This window comes from Asterias amurensis, chromosome 17 (genome assembly GCF_032118995.1).
Source record: "Asterias amurensis chromosome 17, ASM3211899v1".
Taxonomy (NCBI): Eukaryota; Metazoa; Echinodermata; class Asteroidea; order Forcipulatida; family Asteriidae; genus Asterias; species Asterias amurensis.
Genome location: NC_092664.1, coordinates 1,754,460 through 1,772,490, shown reverse-complemented (window position 1 = coordinate 1,772,490; position 18,031 = coordinate 1,754,460). Strand labels below are relative to the sequence as shown.

Sequence of the window (18,031 nt, the reverse complement as noted above, 5' to 3'; positions counted from 1 at the left end):
AAAAATAAAAGTAGTGTTGGTTCTGAACAGAACCGGTGGTTGACAATTCAATTTTTCAGTATTCTCTGATCGTCCTCAAGAGTTATAACATTGGGTCAGTGTGTCTGGGGCATTCAACTTTGAACTTTGCATGGAGACAAGTTTGGAAGGTTCATTTTGCCAAAGCCTTCACAACTCATGCTACCTCAAACACTCCCAGAGTGCATGTTTTTACATAAACTTCTAAAAAACCTTATGTATTGACGCCATACAGCCCCATCTTAGAGGTAAACCAATGATTAACAACAGAAAAAGCACAGATTTGTATATGTGGTGCACAGGACTGGCCACATAGCTTTTTTCACTTCTAGTCGAGGGCGCCCTACTCGAATGATGTCATATGCATAAACTGTTAATCTGAGTTAATTATGCGTTAAGGTTAACTGCTACTGTTCTTGTATTTTGAAGATGAATTGAAGGAAATGTATGAGTGTAAGGCATTCAATCATTTCATTTCATTACCTTTCTTTGGAGCTTCTTTAGGTTTCTTTTTCCTGAAAAAAAGTATAAAAAGTCCAATGAACAATTATTAGAGATCCAACCCAACTTTCAAAGTGTGGACCTGAGATTTAAAGAGGTCCATAACAAAATAGCCAGGGTTTTGAAACACTATGTGGACTTACACACGCCCACACAGTGTGTCACCAAAGTTAAAGAATAGGATTTGAAGTTTCCTTTAGTGTACAGAGCAAAGTAATGTCCACAGACTGCAACACAGAGAGTGTGACCACTGCCGCTTCCCAGGTTGAATCGTAATTTGGGTGTGATCCTTGGCTACACGGCAGTTAATGGTTGTATGGCTTCTGACTGGCACTCCCGAACAAAGATATTGACAAAATAGGGACACCGCCAATATAGGGCTAGATAGATCAGTTGGTAGAGTGCTGGCACGTTAATCCGGAGTCATGGTTCGAATCCCACTCTAGTCAATTCTTTGTTCAACCCCCAAAATTAATTCAAAGAGAGCGCAATAATTAAAGCTGTACAAATATGTTCCATTTAAACTGGTGTTAAGAATTCTTGTTGAGTATAAAAGACGTGCAATGATGACTGTGGGTTTGTGGCTGTGCATGATGATTGGTGCTGTGTGGATCTTCAATTAATATGTTTTCCTACACACAGTTCATGCAAATGTCTCCATTGTTGAAAAGAAAATCCTACACAGTTTTTAACAGTTATTTAAATCATTTTCATTTTGGTATGACACTGCTCTAGAATTGCAAAGGTCGTGGGTTTGAATCCCACCCAAGTAATATGTCTGTGATTTGTTCACAGAACTCGGGTAAATGGGTAAAACCAAAATGAAAATTCTTTATCCCCGATGCAAATTTAACACCTATATTTAAATCATCACTGACGCCAGAGACACACATGCAGACACTAGAACGAAAATATCTAGTGTAGCAAATCTTAAGTTGAATGTCACTCTCATACAAAGAATGCAATGTTTAAATATTGTAATAAATAAAGCAAAGCTCTATAAGCATTGAAACTTCATCGAATTGTAGACCTTGTCAAATATGTTGTATATACTCTGCAGACATGCAAAACCTAACATGCAAAACTATCATGGTTCTATGAGACTATCTTTCATAATGGAACCTTTCCAGATTAGCTAGTTAATAAACATTGGATTCGTACTGCCTCTAGCTAACTCTATGGTCTAGTTGGTTATGACATTGCTCTAGAATTACAAAGGTCGAGGGCTCGAATCCCACCCAAGTAATATGCCTGGGATTTTTTTCAAAGAACTCGGGTAAGAACTGAGTATACAGTGCTAACATACATCGGTGTACATGGGTAAAACCATAATGAATATTATTTATCCCTGATCCAAATGTAACAGCCTAATGTAACAGTCTGTTAACCTCCATTGTGACATATAAACCATCTTATCTTTGGTGCAATTGCTTCACAACACTCAAATGTGACGATTAGTTTGAACACATCACAAACAATGCAGCCATTCTGTTTTCAAAGATGAAAATAGGTGAATTAAAGGTTGCCATGGTAACTCAACATGCATGAGTGATTCACTGGTGCTTCGTGGATGTATGATTCACAAGCGTGGTAGATGACGGGATGCCGGGCAACTTACACCATCAGTGGCACGTCTGGTTTAACCTTTTCATCTCTTTGAACGACGATTGGTTTTCTTTCTATCTTGCCTCGTTTCTCGATCACTTTTGGTGGTGGGGGAGGAGGTAATACCTCCTTCTTGACTGGTTTGCGTGTTTCTCTGACGATTGGCTTGGTTCTCTCAATGACCTTAGGAGGGACCTCAATTGGTCTCGGAGGAGGTGTTACTGCCTTAGGGACAGGTGTTCTTGAGTTTGGAAAGAATTAGTAGAGTTATATAGACTAGTTGAATATTAGTTGAATGAAAATGTATTGTGAGTTTTTTTAATGAAATTTTACTTTGATATTAACTTGTTTGGAAGAAGGTAGATCCAACGGGAGAGTAGATCTTGATGCCCCCCATACCCCCCCCCAACCCACAAACAAAGAAACAACAAATAAATCAAAAAATACCCCAACACCCCCAACAAACAGAATACATTTATTTGTGGGAAACACAAATTTCTTCAACTTGCTTGATGGAATTATAGTTTAAACCCCGAAAATCCCATTTTAAATAAAAACTAAATTGGATGCAATTTTAACAATAAACCATATCTTGAACAGCTAATCATCAGAAAAATTCTCTAGAAAATTAGGAGAAAGTGACTGGTACAATTAGATCATGTAGGATTGCAAGAAGAAGATGTACTTACTTTTTAGGAGGTGGTATTTTAGCTTTTACTGGTTCAGGAGGAGGTGGTGGTGGAGGTAGAGGTTCCTTCTCAACCTTCTTAATGGGTGGCTTCACAAACTTAGTCTTCTCCAGCTTCTTCTTTGGCAGTTCCTCGACAGGTTCTCGTAGAGATGCTATCGGCTCCACGATCTCTCTCTTCTTAGGTACTATTGGCACGGTTGGTTTCTTAGCAACTGGAGGTGGTGGAGGTAGAGGTGGCGTCTCAGGCCTGAGTCGCTCTTTTCTCTCAGGTGGCTTCCACTCTGTGGAAGGCGCTTTCTGAGCTGGTTTCCTCAGCTCAAACTTGTCGGGTTCATTCCAGGCGTTGTCGGGTCGTCTGCTCTCCATTGCCTTAGTAACAGCCTTGGTGGATTTCTTGACCTTAAAGCCCTCGTTCTTGGGGATGTCCAGGCTGCGGTCTTTGCTGAATGGATCTTGGGCCTCAGTGGTTTTAGACTCTAACTTCTTGGGCTGGAAGGCTTTGGGAGCTAAGGAAATCAACAAAATGTCCAGGTTGATTAAACCATTTGGTGTCAAGTTTTACAGATTTTGCAATGCCTGTCCATAGTTTGTGTCCCACTAACATGTTTTTTCAATACAAAATAATCTCAAAATAATCTCATAACCTCATATGACCAGACACTGACCTTTGTAAAGATGCTTCCTTCTCTCCCTCTCGTATTCCTCTCGCTTTAATCGTTCCTCTTCTAGTCTTTGTTTCTCCCTAGCCCTAGCTTCCATCCGCAATCGGGCCTCTTCCTCCAATCGGGCTTCCTCTTCTAACCTTGCTGCTTAGAGAAAACACAAATCAAAGGGAATAAATTCATCATAAAATGGTCAATGAGTTTGTAAATGTAGCCATCACATTCTAATGAAGTAGTTTAAAACACTATTTTGTTATGATTCAGCGATTACAAAGTACATAGTAATCAAAACTCCTTTTAGCAATTGGATACATCTGCATCTGTATAGAGATGTAAAGAGCATGATTGTCTCTGACGACTGCAATGAAGTTACCTCAGTTTTACTCCTGAAAATGGACCAAGCTTTCATTCAATAATCTTGCCCATTTGATCACTAGTTGAACAAGAAACAAGAAAGCTAAAACCTACAAGATGTGACACAAAACCAGCACTCCACCATACAAGCCTCAAGTTGTTTTCTCTGGTTGAATATTTGTAACCACTTCCAATGGTGCAAGACACAAAACTATGAAAACTATTGTATGATCTGTGACTGTGTGTTAACCTAACACCATTTATGACAAATAGAAAATCTCTATCCTGATCTCTTTCATAATACTAGGTGAAACTTAGCTAGATTGAAACTTTTGAGGACCTTTAAAACCTCTGGGCTTTTGAAATCTCTTTTGAATAACTCGTGTAATCCTCAAACCAAACCATGGATTACTGCTAAGCGCCATTATACTAGGGAACAAATCTGAGTTGGAAATTAGATGCTTAGCTAAATCTGTTTAAGAAGATTTCATCATGGCCTTGGTTGCTAAATGTAAATTCTATAAATATTCATAAAGCATATTCAGTGCCACTGGAGGGCGCTTTGCTGTAAAGAGCAGCTGACATATTTTAAGTATATAAGTGAAATCCACACTGGAAGTTATTTAACAACCAATCAGGGCAGTCAGTTTGTTGGTGCAGTGGTGTCTTTCCTTGCCTTTCACATCTAGGACCCCGGATCGAATCACACCAGGGCACTTTGTGGATTGGGTTTTCAGTCCCTACTTGACTACGTGGGTTCACCCTAGAATAATTCTCTGGGGGTTTTCCTCCAAAATCTACAACTTAACTTTCTTCTTCATCTTCTCTTCTCGTTTGGCTCTAATTAGAGCGGCGAGAATAGATACATCCAGATCCAGATCTAGTTTTTATCCACTCAAGGCAAATTGTACAAACCTTCGGACATGATGGAAGTCCCAATCCCTGAAGATGAACTTTCAGAGAAATCTTTGGGGTTGTAATCTGGCAATAGTTGTTGTAATACTGTGGAAGCAAAAAACACCCTTAAGAGTTAAGTATCTACATATAACAACATTCACCTAAAATAGGATTCGTACTGCCTCTAGCTACCAGGCAATCTCTGCGGTCTGGTTGGTAGGACACTGCTCTAGAATTGCAAGGGTCCTGGGTTCAAATCCCAACCAAGTAATATGCCAGTGATTTTTTTCACAGCGCTCAGGAAAGTACTAAGTATACAGTGCTATCACACATCGGTGTATACCATATGGGTAAAATCAAAATTAGTATGCTATATCTGCGATGCAAATTTCCATTCATTAAAACATTCACCTTGTGTTGCATTATGTTGCATTTTGCATAAAATTTGTTTGAAATTGACAAAATAGGGAGAGCGCCAATTCATTCATTCAGTCGATGCGGAGCATCGGATGATGGCTCTCCAAACACGTTGGTCCTCCATTGCTGTACGCAGCTCTTCCCGACGCAGTCCAGAGTCCCGGCACAATGTGTCCACATAGGTGGTTTGTGGTCTGCGTCGGGAACAGTGACCTTGAGAGCGCCAACATACAGGCTTAATAGCTCATTTGGTAGCGCCTGTGTGTTAATCCACAGGTTGAAGGTTCAAGTCCTGCTCTAGAAATGGTTTCTTTGTTCAACCCCAAATTCTTTTTAAATTTACCCAGTCAGTTTTCTGTGTGGTTTATTACTATTAGACTTGTCAACTGTTAATGACAACTGTTTGTCTTTCACCTAATTGATTTTTATATTAAATACAAACAACCTTACCTTGTAGACAAGCATAACAGTGATCTGTGGAGGAAAATAAACAAAGAGTCATTATAGGGAAGGTCTTTATTAATTAACAAACTGTACTAAGTACTTTTGGGAGATGAATTTATTTCAAACTGTGGCTTATTCTAAATGGCATCTTGGAAATACTGTTTTGCTCACTTGAAGCACTCACATATTCTCTTAGAAGTTGAGTCTTTTTATAATAGGGAATAATCAGATGGTTTTGCCTCATGTGTCAAAGCCACGCGGTTTAGTGCATCGGACTCAATTTCTGGTTGCTGAGTCATCAGGGTGTGGGTTTGAATCCTTATAGTCATGACACTTGTGTTGTCTGTAAGCAATACAACTAACTATAGTTGCTTCTCTCCACCCAGGGGTAAATGGGTACCTGTGAGGCCAGAGATGGTTCTTGTGATTGATTTGGCTTAGTGCGCTACATACATGTACTTGTTGCATAGCTTGTACACTCCCCAGGGAGCTGAGATGGTTTAAGGAGTAACAAAAATGGCACATTGACCAGGGATAATAATTGTCTAGCACATTAATAATTCTTAGGAATTGCGTGCACTGTATAAAAGTTAATATTACTATTTTCAATATTAATATTCCTTACTTTGGTAGTGTTTAGCTTTGGCCATATACTCCCAAGGGAGCTGAGATAGGTTAAGGAATGAACACATGTCCAATTGACAAGGGGTAATAATGTTGGAGCACGATGATCATTCTTTGGAATTGCGCTATATAAGAGTCGATGTTAGTATTGTTACTCTCTTAAAATACAAAAGAGTGAAAAGGCACTCTCTGAAGAGCCATATGAGGGACAACTCTTTTTCAAGTGGTCTTCCACTCTTTTTGATTGAAGTCTGCACCTTTTTGAGTGATTTCTCACTATGTCCTGAAGTGAAACCACTCTACAAGAGTGAAATAACCACCACTCTTTTTAAAGAGCCATTTGAGGAACAACTCAAAATGTAAAGAGTAGGGTTTTTCACTCATATACATTTAGAGAGCATAAATATTGATACTGCTTACTTTGGTAGAGTTTGGCTTTGTGATCGTTGTCACCATGGTGATGAACCATATCTAAGATCCATTGAGGTACTTTAGTTCAATTATTATTATTTGGAATTGCGCTATGTAAGAGTCAATGTTAATATTATTATAATATTAATACTGCTTACTTTGGTAGAGTTTGGCTTTGTGACCGTTGTCACCATGGTGATGAACCATATCTAAGATCCATTGAGGTACTTAAGTTCAATGATTATTCTTTGGAATTGCGCTATGTAAGAGTCGATGTTAATATTATTATAATATTAATACTGCTTACTTTGGTAGTGTTTGGCTTTGTGATCGTTGTCACCATGGTAATGAACCATATCTAAGATCCATTGAGGTACTTAAGTTCAATGATTATTCTTTGGAATTGCGCTATGTAAGAGTCGATGTTAATATTATTATAATATTAATACTGCTTACTTTGGTAGAGTTTGGCTTTGTGACCGTTGTCACCATGGTGATGAACCATATCTAAGATCCATTGAGGTACTTAAGTTCAATGATTATTCTTTGGAATTGCGCTATGTAAGAGTCGATGTTAATATTATTATAATATTAATACTGCTTACTTTGGTAGTGTTTGGCTTTGTGATCGTTGTCACCATGGTGATGAACCATATCTAAGATCCATTGAGGTACTTTAGTTGGTCTCTCTCTGGGAATGGTGGATTCATGAATTGGCTCTAATGGCTCCGGTAGTTTCTCAACTGACATCAAGATATCATTCCGATCATCTAGCTTTACTTCATCCGCTATGTAAGGAAGGTAAAGAGTTGCTTCAGCAGTCGTAGAAAATATATAACATAACTCAGAGACAACAATTATTTAAAAAGTTCCTTCGGTTAAGAGTTGCAATACCTGAAGTGAGTGATACAAACAACAGTGTTTTAAACGATCATAATTCTTCCAAACCCTAATTGGTAAACACAAAAGACACATATCTCAATGGAAGAGCTGGTGCTATAGTTGCCAAGTTAAGCACCAATTGCCTGTAGGATTTGTTTGTAGGATTTGAAACTTGTGAACACCGTGTGAACATATCTTTTGAGTAAAGTTGGTTCCATTTTTGCCGACATCTTTTTGAAAGCTACTGTTGTTAAAGTTAATCTCATATCCAGTGTTTAGTCTCATCCATCTAAACCATCTGTTCTCATTTGGCAACCCTGTAACATGTCAATGTGTTTTCAACTTGGAAGTTGAATCTACATAGGTAACTTACATGAATGTATGAATGATGATGATGGTACTTTGGTTTCCCTGGTAACCTCCTTTGGGGCAAAGGTGCTCATGCGAGGTTCCTTACTGAAGAAGGTAAAACCTCCTCCAATTCTTCTTGGCTTTGCATGATGAAAACTACAACAAATAACAAAGTGTTAATGTTTATCAACTGGTGAATCCATCTCTCTTACAACAATGTGCTTGAGATCCAACATGAGCGATACACAGAGAAATAAAATCACAATAAACTTTTAAAATGTATGATGCTTGGTGGCAGCAGAGTTACCAGGTAAAAACTGTCAATCTTTTAAATTTATTTATATTAGAGTTTTATCTGCTGCCACTTCAAATCTCAATTTCTTCTTTTTGTACAGTAAATTCCAATTGTTTTCATCAGGCATGAAAAACTGCATCTGCTTTCTGATGTTCTTTACTCAGAAAATCTGTAACATTATATAGGGCCTTTTACTGCATGGAAAGTATGTTAAGAGTGTAAAGGTCAACCCTTGTACTTAACAAGCTCTTCCTATTTCTTTTCAAGAGTCAAATCACGTAAATCACTCTGAGAATCTCATTTTCATGATAATTTAAAGCAATTTCCCAAGATTGCTGTTTAAAAATTAATAGCAATGTGTTTGACAAAGCCAGCACACACACATTGATTATTTCCAAGAGCAGATGTTTCTCTTTCAATGCTAAGCAATTAAGAAGGAGTTATTGAGTAACTAGTTCCTGTGTAAAGGCCCGGTCACACAGGCCCTGATAACGAGAACGAAAACGAGAACGATAAAAATGCACGCTCGCGATTGGTTGAATTGCTCCACGCAGAATACGCCCCAGCTCATTCAACCAATCGAGGGCGTGCATTTTTATCGTTATCGTTTTCGTTCTCGTTATCGGGGCCTGTGTGACCGGGCCTTTAGAGCATTGTTTCCATTCCTACAGGCCTTGGAACAGGTTGAGCTTCTTTCATGATCTGAACCAGTCTTGTACAATCCACACATTGAGATTGTTTACTGATTTAAAGTAGGATTTGAAACTTTGCGTGGTGGAAAATACGATATGGAAAGGTTTGCGATAACACTATGTAATGACTATATCTCTGAATGAGTTGGAGTGGTTCTGAAAAGAACCCTTGGTTACAACTCGACGTTTCGATCAGTATGCTCTGATCGTCTTCTGGAGAAAGCTGCATACTGAGAGCATACTGATCAAAACGTCGAGTTGAAACTAACGGTTCTTTTTAGAACCACCCCAACTCATTTAGAAATAGTCATTACATGGTGTTACCGCAAGCCTATTGTTTACTGATTTATAAAGATTTATCTTTGTTCTTGTGTGTCATGGCCGAGTGGTTTAGAGCATTGGACTTAAGTTCTTGTGACTAAGTAATTAGGGTGTGGGTTTGAATCCTGTTCATTACACTTGTTTGCTTGAGCAAGACACTTAACTTTAATTGCCTCACTTAACTTGTGAGGGCAGAGATGGTTCTTGTGAATGCTTTAACTTGGTGCAAAACATGTTAGTTTTTTTCTTGACTTGGCAGTAGTGCAAATAAAACATTTCTCTGGAGAATTGGTACCACTAGCATTATTTTGATACTCTTCAAGATTGGAATTAATAAGTCATACTTGTTTCTTTTGATAATTACCAACAATTTAATTGTTGCAGTAGGCCTACCCAATTCGAACTGCCTCTAGCTACCGGGCAATCTCTGTGGTATAGTTGGCAAGACACTGCTCTAGAATTGCAAAGGTCGTGGGTTCGAGTCCCACCCCAGTGATATGCCACTTGCCGTTTTGCCATTTTGTTTACCACAGAACTCGGAAAAGTACTGAGTATTCACTGCTATACACACATCGGTGGGTATGGGTAAAACCAAAATGAGTATACAAACATTTGTTAACAATGTATATTAATAGTATTATTTGAAATGTAATTGATGTGTTTACTAAAGAGTATAATAATCAAAGCATTGGCTATAGTTTAAATGAGAAAATCATTCACTTACTGGGGTGTTTTGCTTAAGGCGCAGCCAAAACACACACTCCGAGGTAAACTAACTATTGCACTACTCTCCTTGACCTGCTGACCTTCAGCACCTCCATCCCCATGACCTGTGACCTCAGCCTCTGACCCTGTCCCTTCATCCACATCAACAAAACCCCTAAGTCTAGCTGCCTCAAGGTCACTACGGCAGCTAGCACACAGAGCTGGGAGGACATAGGGCTTCTCACGGATTTCAGTCTCTGAGAATGCCTTGGGGTGGAGGGAGGCGGTACCCACAAAGGGGAGGTAGATGGGACGGTGAATCACTTCCTCCTCGATGGAGCGAAACTTCTGGCTTAGAAGGGTCGAGGGAAAACTTGATGACAGGTCGGTGAAAAGGTTCTGGTACAATCTGGTGGCATGAAATTGAGGGCAAGCAAAACATTTTAAACATGTTTATACAGGTTTTTTTTAAAGTCTCTTCAAAAGAACACTCAAAAGAATACTTCAAATTATATTGTTACAAAATACAAAATACTGTAAATAAGGTCGTGGGTTCGAATCCCACTCGAGTATATGTCTGTGTTTTTTTCACAGCACACAAAGGAATACCTTTAATATATATTATATTGTGACAAAATATGATTCAACTATATAAAATGTTAAAGGTTGTGGGTTCGAATCCAACCCCACAGGACTCGGAAAAGCACTGAGTATATACAGTGCTAACATATATCGGTGTAAGGGTAAAACCAAACTGTATTCATTATCCCCGATGCAAATTTAACATCTATTAAAATCTTGTTGACCAAACGGTGGAGTTTTCTTCGTCCTAAACAAACTAAAAGTTGTATTGAATTGATTCACTCACGTATGTATAGGAAGCGGTGGTAAGAATGTGACCTTAGAATCAGCATCTACGTTGTCCTGAAAAATGGAGGAAAAATAACAAAAACATCTACAGTAAGTTTGTGAAACTGTCAGAAAATATAACTAAATTTAGAAACATATCGTTGGTCCGAAGTTAGCACTTTCACCAAAGAACAACTTGTTCTATTTTGTATCCCATCGTATGAGATTTCATCCATGATTTAAAGCCATTGGACACTTTCTGAACAGAACAAAAAATTAAAAGTTCACAGATTTACAAATAACTTACAGGGTTTACAGAAGGTAATGGTGAAAGACTTCCATTGAAATATTATTCCATGAAATGCTTTACTTTTTGAGAAAACATTAAAACAATTATCAATTCTCGATATCGAGAATAACGGATTTATTTTCAACACATGTCATGACACGGCGAAACGTTTTCCCGTTATTTTCTCCCGACTCCAATGACCGATTGAGCCTAAATTTCCACATGTGTGTTATTGTATATATAAGTTGTGATACACGAAGTGTGGGCATTTGGACAATTCTGTTTACCGATGTTGTGCGATTGCTTTAACTAGATTGTTACATAATATACTACGCTCATAGCATAATGTAAAGGGGGAAATCTCAATTAGATTGTAAATGTTAATTAGATTAGGGCCTAAATCAATGGACTTAAAAATAGGTTAGTTTATTGACATGTTTTATTTACAAATTAATCTGGCACATTATAATACGGAGCAGAAAGAAACATGATGGGGAAAAAAACACGTGCAGAGAAATAATTTGACTTCTAATAATTCGAGCGCTCAAACAGTTTCTTTTAGTCCGTGCACGAGATGATTTCGAGCGCACGGAAAATTTAAGTGAGATTGCACAACATAATAGTTTGAGATGTTGAGACTTCGGTTATGTCTGGTTTGTGGTAGTTGTTTGGATGCTATTTCTTTGCAAATTGTTGATGTTACAGTATACCAAATGGGATGTGAGACAATTTTGGTTTGCAGTCACACCATGTGTGTATCTTATTGTCAGGTAATTTTGTTCTTTAGAACTGTCTTGCTGTATATTTTACTACAGCGGAGTAGATTTTCGGATTTCGGGAGACTTCTCAGTTCTGAAAAGAACTGTCCTACTTTTTAACTACTACCCGGGCGGAAGGTAGAAAATCGGCCGAGATCGACTACACTTTGGCTTTATATACAGATCGTTATTAACATCACTACGTCGGAGTGAGTTTGGTCTCAACGTTTCGACTAGCTTGCTCGAGTCATCGTTAGGAGACTGACAGAATACCATTTTCTTAATTTGAAAGAAATCCAATAAAAAACGTAAGGAATAATAACTCGGAGCTGTTTTTTCTGGGTTTCACCGGAACAAAAAAAAGGAGGAAGAAATCAAGTGACCGGCAGAGAGGTTGCCGGAGTTTGTATTTGTTTTGATAAGTTTGACTTAGGTCGTCTTTTGTTTGGTTGGTATTCCTTCACTGAGGACAGCAAAAACTAGGTTAGGTTTCGAGTTTTTGCCAACAAGCAACCATTGTCTGACTGAGTACTTGTAATTGTGTTCACGATTCGTTGAGGATCATTGGTCAAGTGTTTGTATACTTTGCACCTTGTTAAAACATCATTTCGTGATCGCATTTTATGTCTAATAGATTAACCCCAAGTCTGTGTCTAATTGAGGGTTTGATGATGTTGACCTATGCAACTCTATTAATGAACTGGGTGTGTTAGTTAATGTTATCGGGAGTGGTGCGTACGGCCTTCTTTGATGTTACAAAGTGGATTCATTATGCACATAATATGTTAGCACTTTGATCTTCAAAACACTTGGCACATAAACCTTCCTATGTGGTGGTTAAAGGCAGTGGACACTATTGGTAATTGTCAAAGAAGAAAAAAACCTATATGGAGGAGGTTGCGGTAACACCATGTAATAACAATCTCTAAATGAGTTGGGGTGGTTCTGAAAAGAACCGTTGGGTTAGCGCGTTAACTCTGGAGTTAACCCAACGGTTCTTTTCAGAACCACCCCAACTCATTTAGAGATTGTTATTACATGGTGTTACCGCAAACTCCTCCATATCTTATTTCCACCATGCAAAGTTTCAAATCCTACTTAAGAAAAAAAACCACCCTTGTCACACGAACTTGTGTGCGTTTAGATGGTTGATTTCGAGACCTCAAGTTCTAAATCTGAGGTCTCGAAATCAAATTCGTGGAAAATTACTTCTTTCTCAAAAATTGTGGCACTTCAGAGGGGGCCGTTTTTCACAATGTTTTATACCATCAACCTCTCCCTATTACTCATCACCAAGAAAGTTTTTATGCTAATAATTATTGTGAGTAATTACCAATAGTGTCCACTGCCTTTATTTACTCAAAATAATTATTACCACAAAATCCTACTTGATTACGAGTAATGGGGAGAGGTTGATATACACGTATTGTGAGAAACGGCTCCCTCTGAAGTAATGTAGTTTTCGAGAATGAGAAATCAAGCATCTGAAAGCACACAACTTTGTGTGACAAGGGTGTTTTTTCTTTCATTATTATCTCGTAACTTCGACGACCGATTGAGCTCAAATTTTCACAGGTTTGTTGTTTTATCTATATGTTGAGATACACCAACTGTAAAGAGTAGTCTTTGACAATTACCAATAGTGTCCACTGTCTTTAAAAAAAGAACAGTTGGTTTAAAGGAACATTACAGAATTGAAGAAAAAACTCATCTATAGATCACAGATTTATATAAAACTATACACGGTCTAATAATGGCGATAGAAAACACCCCTTTACAGTTTCTGTCTGAAATGTCATACTTGATGAGAAAAAAATAACACTAATTTCCCGTTTTGAGCTCATAGCTCAGTGAGCGTATTATTAATTTTATTTGTTAAATCGATGTCATGCAAAATGTGTAATCGGTTTTTTACTAGCATTATACATGTGTTTTAAACATAAAGTATAAGACGTGAACGTTTTATTATGGATTCATTATTTTATCCCAAAAAGGTTCAGAATTAAATTGAGGCGAGGGCTTGGTCCTCACCCACATCAATTTGGCCGTTCCCCCACCCCCTCCCCACCCCTAGTTACACACAATGCCTCTATGGGAGACCACCACAGCTAAAGTCAACACCCACACCTACCCCAATCCCGAACCCCAAATCGTTAAATCAATGCTGGCGACTATTGATTTTAGATACATGTATTGTTTAACAATAAGACTGCATTGAGAACTCAATATTGACATAACGGTGGAACTTTATGAGTAAACAACACAATAACAGTGTTGAGTGTCCTTATATATAACATACGGGAGAAAAGCCACATAAAGTTGCAAGGACATTCTAACTAGAAAACAATTCTGGAAATCATAAACATCAGGGCACAAAGATTGTTGAGCACTTTTAAAGTACTCATGGACAAGGGTTGATAACCGTTTTCTATCAGAACAGCTGTTTCAATTTGTTTCAGCCATTTCACTTACAGAGAACGAAACTTCAAAAAATAAGGAAACTATTTCTCAAAACTAATAAACTCTTCGGAGATATTAAATGTTTTCCCTAAACTGAATAAACCGACAACTTCTTGCAAACGTTTGATTGTTTTACTCAAATAACCTGTAAAAACTTCATCCAAATGGTGGTAGCGTTTTTGAGCTATCACCGAAACTCCGGAGCGAATGTGTCCGCTCAGGAAGAAGAATCCCTCAAGCTTTTCATATTAAAGTTTTGGGATAAAAAGTGTTTACAAAAGTGATAATCTTTCTCCACGACCTTAGTACTTCGAAGTGAAATGTTTATATTCAAAACTACTGTATACCCGTATATAGGACTATTTCTCGAGGGGTCGATTTCACAAAGAGTTAGGACTAGTCTTATCTCCAGTTAGGACGAGTTACTCGTCCCAACTTAGGACTAGCCTCAAGTTTTTAATATCTCCAATAGGACTAGTCCTAATTTTTTGTGAAATCGACCCAAATATCATGACAAGCCAAAATCGCTCACCATACACCCACTAAGGGCTATATCGGAGGCTGAGGGCGACGGTAAAAAAAGTACAAGTTTCCAAATGACCTGTCCTTGGTCTATTGTGATGTGTATTGGTTTCCATAAAATGATGTGTGTTTCATCCCCTACGGCAACAACACGAAACACAGCAGCACTTTCTGAAATGTTAGAGTATTGAACTGCATTACATTGAAATCGATTTCTGATTGATTGATTCAACCCATGGTAACAACTTTCTATCATAACAGGATCTGTTTCGTAAGTAACGGTAGCACCGATCGAAATGAGCAACCATTGCCATCTCAAACACAATAGGGGGCCTACATCATTATATTCAAAAAGTTTCACGATCAAAATGCATTATCTGTTTAAAACCTTCTTTCAGCATTTTGAGCTGTGGGATTTTTGTACTCGAATAACGGGCCTGTGTTGTTTTTATACATTTTATTATTTGATCCAGTTGAAGTTTGAGTGCATTTCGGCATTATACTTTACGATAATAATAATCCGATACTTAAAAGAGAGTCCATATACCTACCTACACTGGATTGATTAGAGCCCATTGACTAGAAAATTTACACAAGTATTGATTCCTTCTGAACTGAACAAGTCTGCTGTCCAAGTCGATAAAACAACATTAAAATATTCCGATCCTCAATCCACCAAAGTTTATTGCGATTGCCGTATTGCAAAAAATACAAAATCACGTTTTACAACGCAATATCCCAAACAAAACGTCACGAACTATTTCCAGTGCTTTCGTGCACCGAGATTATTGTTAATTAGTGAGATCCTTAAAGACAAAGAGAGATTTACTAATCCAAAATCACATTAGGCCCTAAATACGTAATGTCATGTACTCATTGATAATGTACAGTTCACAATTAAAGACTCTGTAACCATTGCCCTTGTTGATGCGGGAATCCAATGATGGAAAACACGCAATTAAATAGTAATTATCACCATCAAGTCGGCAAACTACAATCACATAGAGCAAATCAATCATTTACAAAGTGTCCATTTTCTCGGTCTATATTTAGTAGTTACAACCGTCTCAAGATGGTTTATAAATAGCCACAGGCTCTAATGATTATCTCATTGGCCTATACCAAGTGGTTTACTCAAAACAAGGCATAAGGTGTGCGTCTTAATCCGCTCTAAGTGGATGGTCTACAAGAAGACTCAAATAAAACAACCAAAAGCCCATTTCATACGAGAGCAATTTAGCAAGATCCCTTGCTAACTTGTAGCCTTTATGAGACTTTACCCGGTTTTGGATCATCTTTTTTTCCGTTTCCCATGTTACAGGTGTCAATGCTGGTTCTGATCTGTTTTTTTTTTTTAAAGAGATATGGATACCAGACGCTATAGATTATCAATTCTAGTTATTATTGCTATGAACGAAGCCAACCAAGATGGGTTTAAACTAGCGTTGGAATACACTCATCGTGAAACCTGGTAAATAATACGGACTTTCCTGTCAGCAACCGAAAAAGACATGAAATAAAATATAAAATATAGGGAAGAATTAGTGTTTTATGATCGTAACTTACTACAATTGATGTTTGAAACACTGAGCGTCCACACACTTGCAAAGAACACATCTTAACTGCGGACAAATTCCTAAATAGATCCAACAAGAACCGACCCACGAGCGTGAATTAAACGTCCAAACCCGCGGGTAATGTGTCGAGATTCACGGCTCGCTCTTTGGCCCATCTACGGTACGCTACTCGCAAAGGGTGTACTAAAGTCACACCCAAAAATCCTTTTCAGAGTACGTGTGCTCTAACTGCACAACTTCCAAACAATAAAAGTGGATCTTGAATATACATTTATTTAAGCTAATGAGTGTCCGTATGTATTTTAAGAGTGCCTGGAAGCCACGCTGTAATGTTAAAAAGAACAATACTTTTCAAAAACACATTGACTTTCTTTGGCTTGTTCACGTTGCATCAGTTGTTAGTTTGTTTTACCAAGCAAGTGTTAGCCAAACACCCATGGATACATCGTATGAATGTATAATCATAGAACAAAGACCATGTTGCTTGTATTTGAACCTCTCTTACACAATATTTGACAAGCTTTCGACTTCAGAATGCTAGAAATGTAAGTTATTGACATACTGGATTTATTCTTCTGACTTTGATGGACAGTAAAACAAACTAATGTCAGTACACCTTGCTTAAAGGCACAGGGGTGGATTTCAAAAAAGGTAGTCCTAACTTAGGACTAGTCCTAAGCAATGCTAAGAGATAGGACTGGTCCTAAGTTAGGACCTACTGGTCCTAACTCATCCTACCTTAGGACTGGTCCTATCTCTTAGCATTACCTAGGACTAGTCCTAAGTTAGGACTACCTTTGTGAAATCCACCCCTGGACACGTAATTGTCATAGCCCAGTAGTCTCACTTGGTGTTTTACTAACTTAAATTATGCATAAAATAAACCTGTGAAAATTTTGGCTTAATGATATGTCATCGAAGTTGTAAGAAAACAATGACAGAAAAACACCCTTGTTTGTTGCACTACTTTGTGTGCTTGCAGATGCCTTAATAAAATAATTCAGAGGGAGCCGTTTCTCGCAATGTTTAATACTATCAATTGCTCGTTTCCAAGTTAGGTTTTGTTATGGTAACAATTATTTTGAGTAATTCAACAGTGTCTATATACCTTTTAAAATGAGCAGAAATATAGGCTACGTGACAAAGAATAACTTGATAGAGGAGTGAATCGAATGGTAGATATCATTCACACAGTGTATAGACCTATTGGGCCTACGGTGACAAATTGTCATTAATTTTGCAAAGGCTTTCCGTGTTCACGCATGAAAGTTTGATGTGGCTTTTCAGAGACCAAACTAAATTGACATTGTCGGCCTCTTACAAACACTATTTGTACTTTGAATTATTCACAGAAGGGTTCGATCTGTTCATGTAATTACATTCCTCGGAAGTTTTTCTTTCTTCTCCCTATTGTGGAAGATGGTGGTTGAGTTTGGAGGAAAATCACATTGCATTCGCAATTGTTTTAATTTTTTATTTTACATTTAGTTTGTCAGAACAAATTGTCCGAATCCTGCAAATTGACCAGAACGTGGAAAAACTAAGGTGTTAAATTGAAACCGTGGGTGTTGTCACATTACCGAAGAAAGAATCAAAATTAAAATCTTAGGATGTTAAAATAACACCCGTTTCTGCAAAAACAATTTCATTTGTGATATTATAACACCCTATGATGTTAATTGTAATTCTCTCTTCTGAATCTGTAT

At 37.9% G+C, this 18,031-nt stretch overlaps 1 protein-coding gene across 4 annotated transcripts in view; it reads right to left on the bottom strand.

The window, feature by feature from the left end:
- Nucleotides 1-18,031, bottom strand: part of LOC139949865 (uncharacterized) — a 42,835-nt gene that overhangs the window by 19,443 nt on the left and 5,361 nt on the right. For 2 of the 4 annotated variants that reach the window (XM_071948424.1, XM_071948425.1), the window contains exons 2-11: nucleotides 10,739-10,794; nucleotides 9,890-10,279; nucleotides 7,880-8,013; nucleotides 7,230-7,412; nucleotides 5,596-5,619; nucleotides 4,747-4,833; nucleotides 3,481-3,621; nucleotides 2,814-3,321; nucleotides 2,138-2,365; nucleotides 502-533 (exon numbers count right to left, since the gene is read on the bottom strand). In XM_071948424.1, coding sequence (XP_071804525.1) covers nucleotides 502-533; nucleotides 2,138-2,365; nucleotides 2,814-3,321; nucleotides 3,481-3,621; nucleotides 4,747-4,833; nucleotides 5,596-5,619; nucleotides 7,230-7,412; nucleotides 7,880-8,013; nucleotides 9,890-10,279; nucleotides 10,739-10,794 — 1,783 coding nt within the window. The remainder of the gene's footprint in view (nucleotides 1-501; nucleotides 534-2,137; nucleotides 2,366-2,813; nucleotides 3,322-3,480; nucleotides 3,622-4,746; nucleotides 4,834-5,595; nucleotides 5,620-7,229; nucleotides 7,413-7,879; nucleotides 8,014-9,889; nucleotides 10,280-10,738; nucleotides 10,795-18,031) is intronic. The other 2 variants (XM_071948426.1, XM_071948427.1) reach the window with 1 other exon arrangement.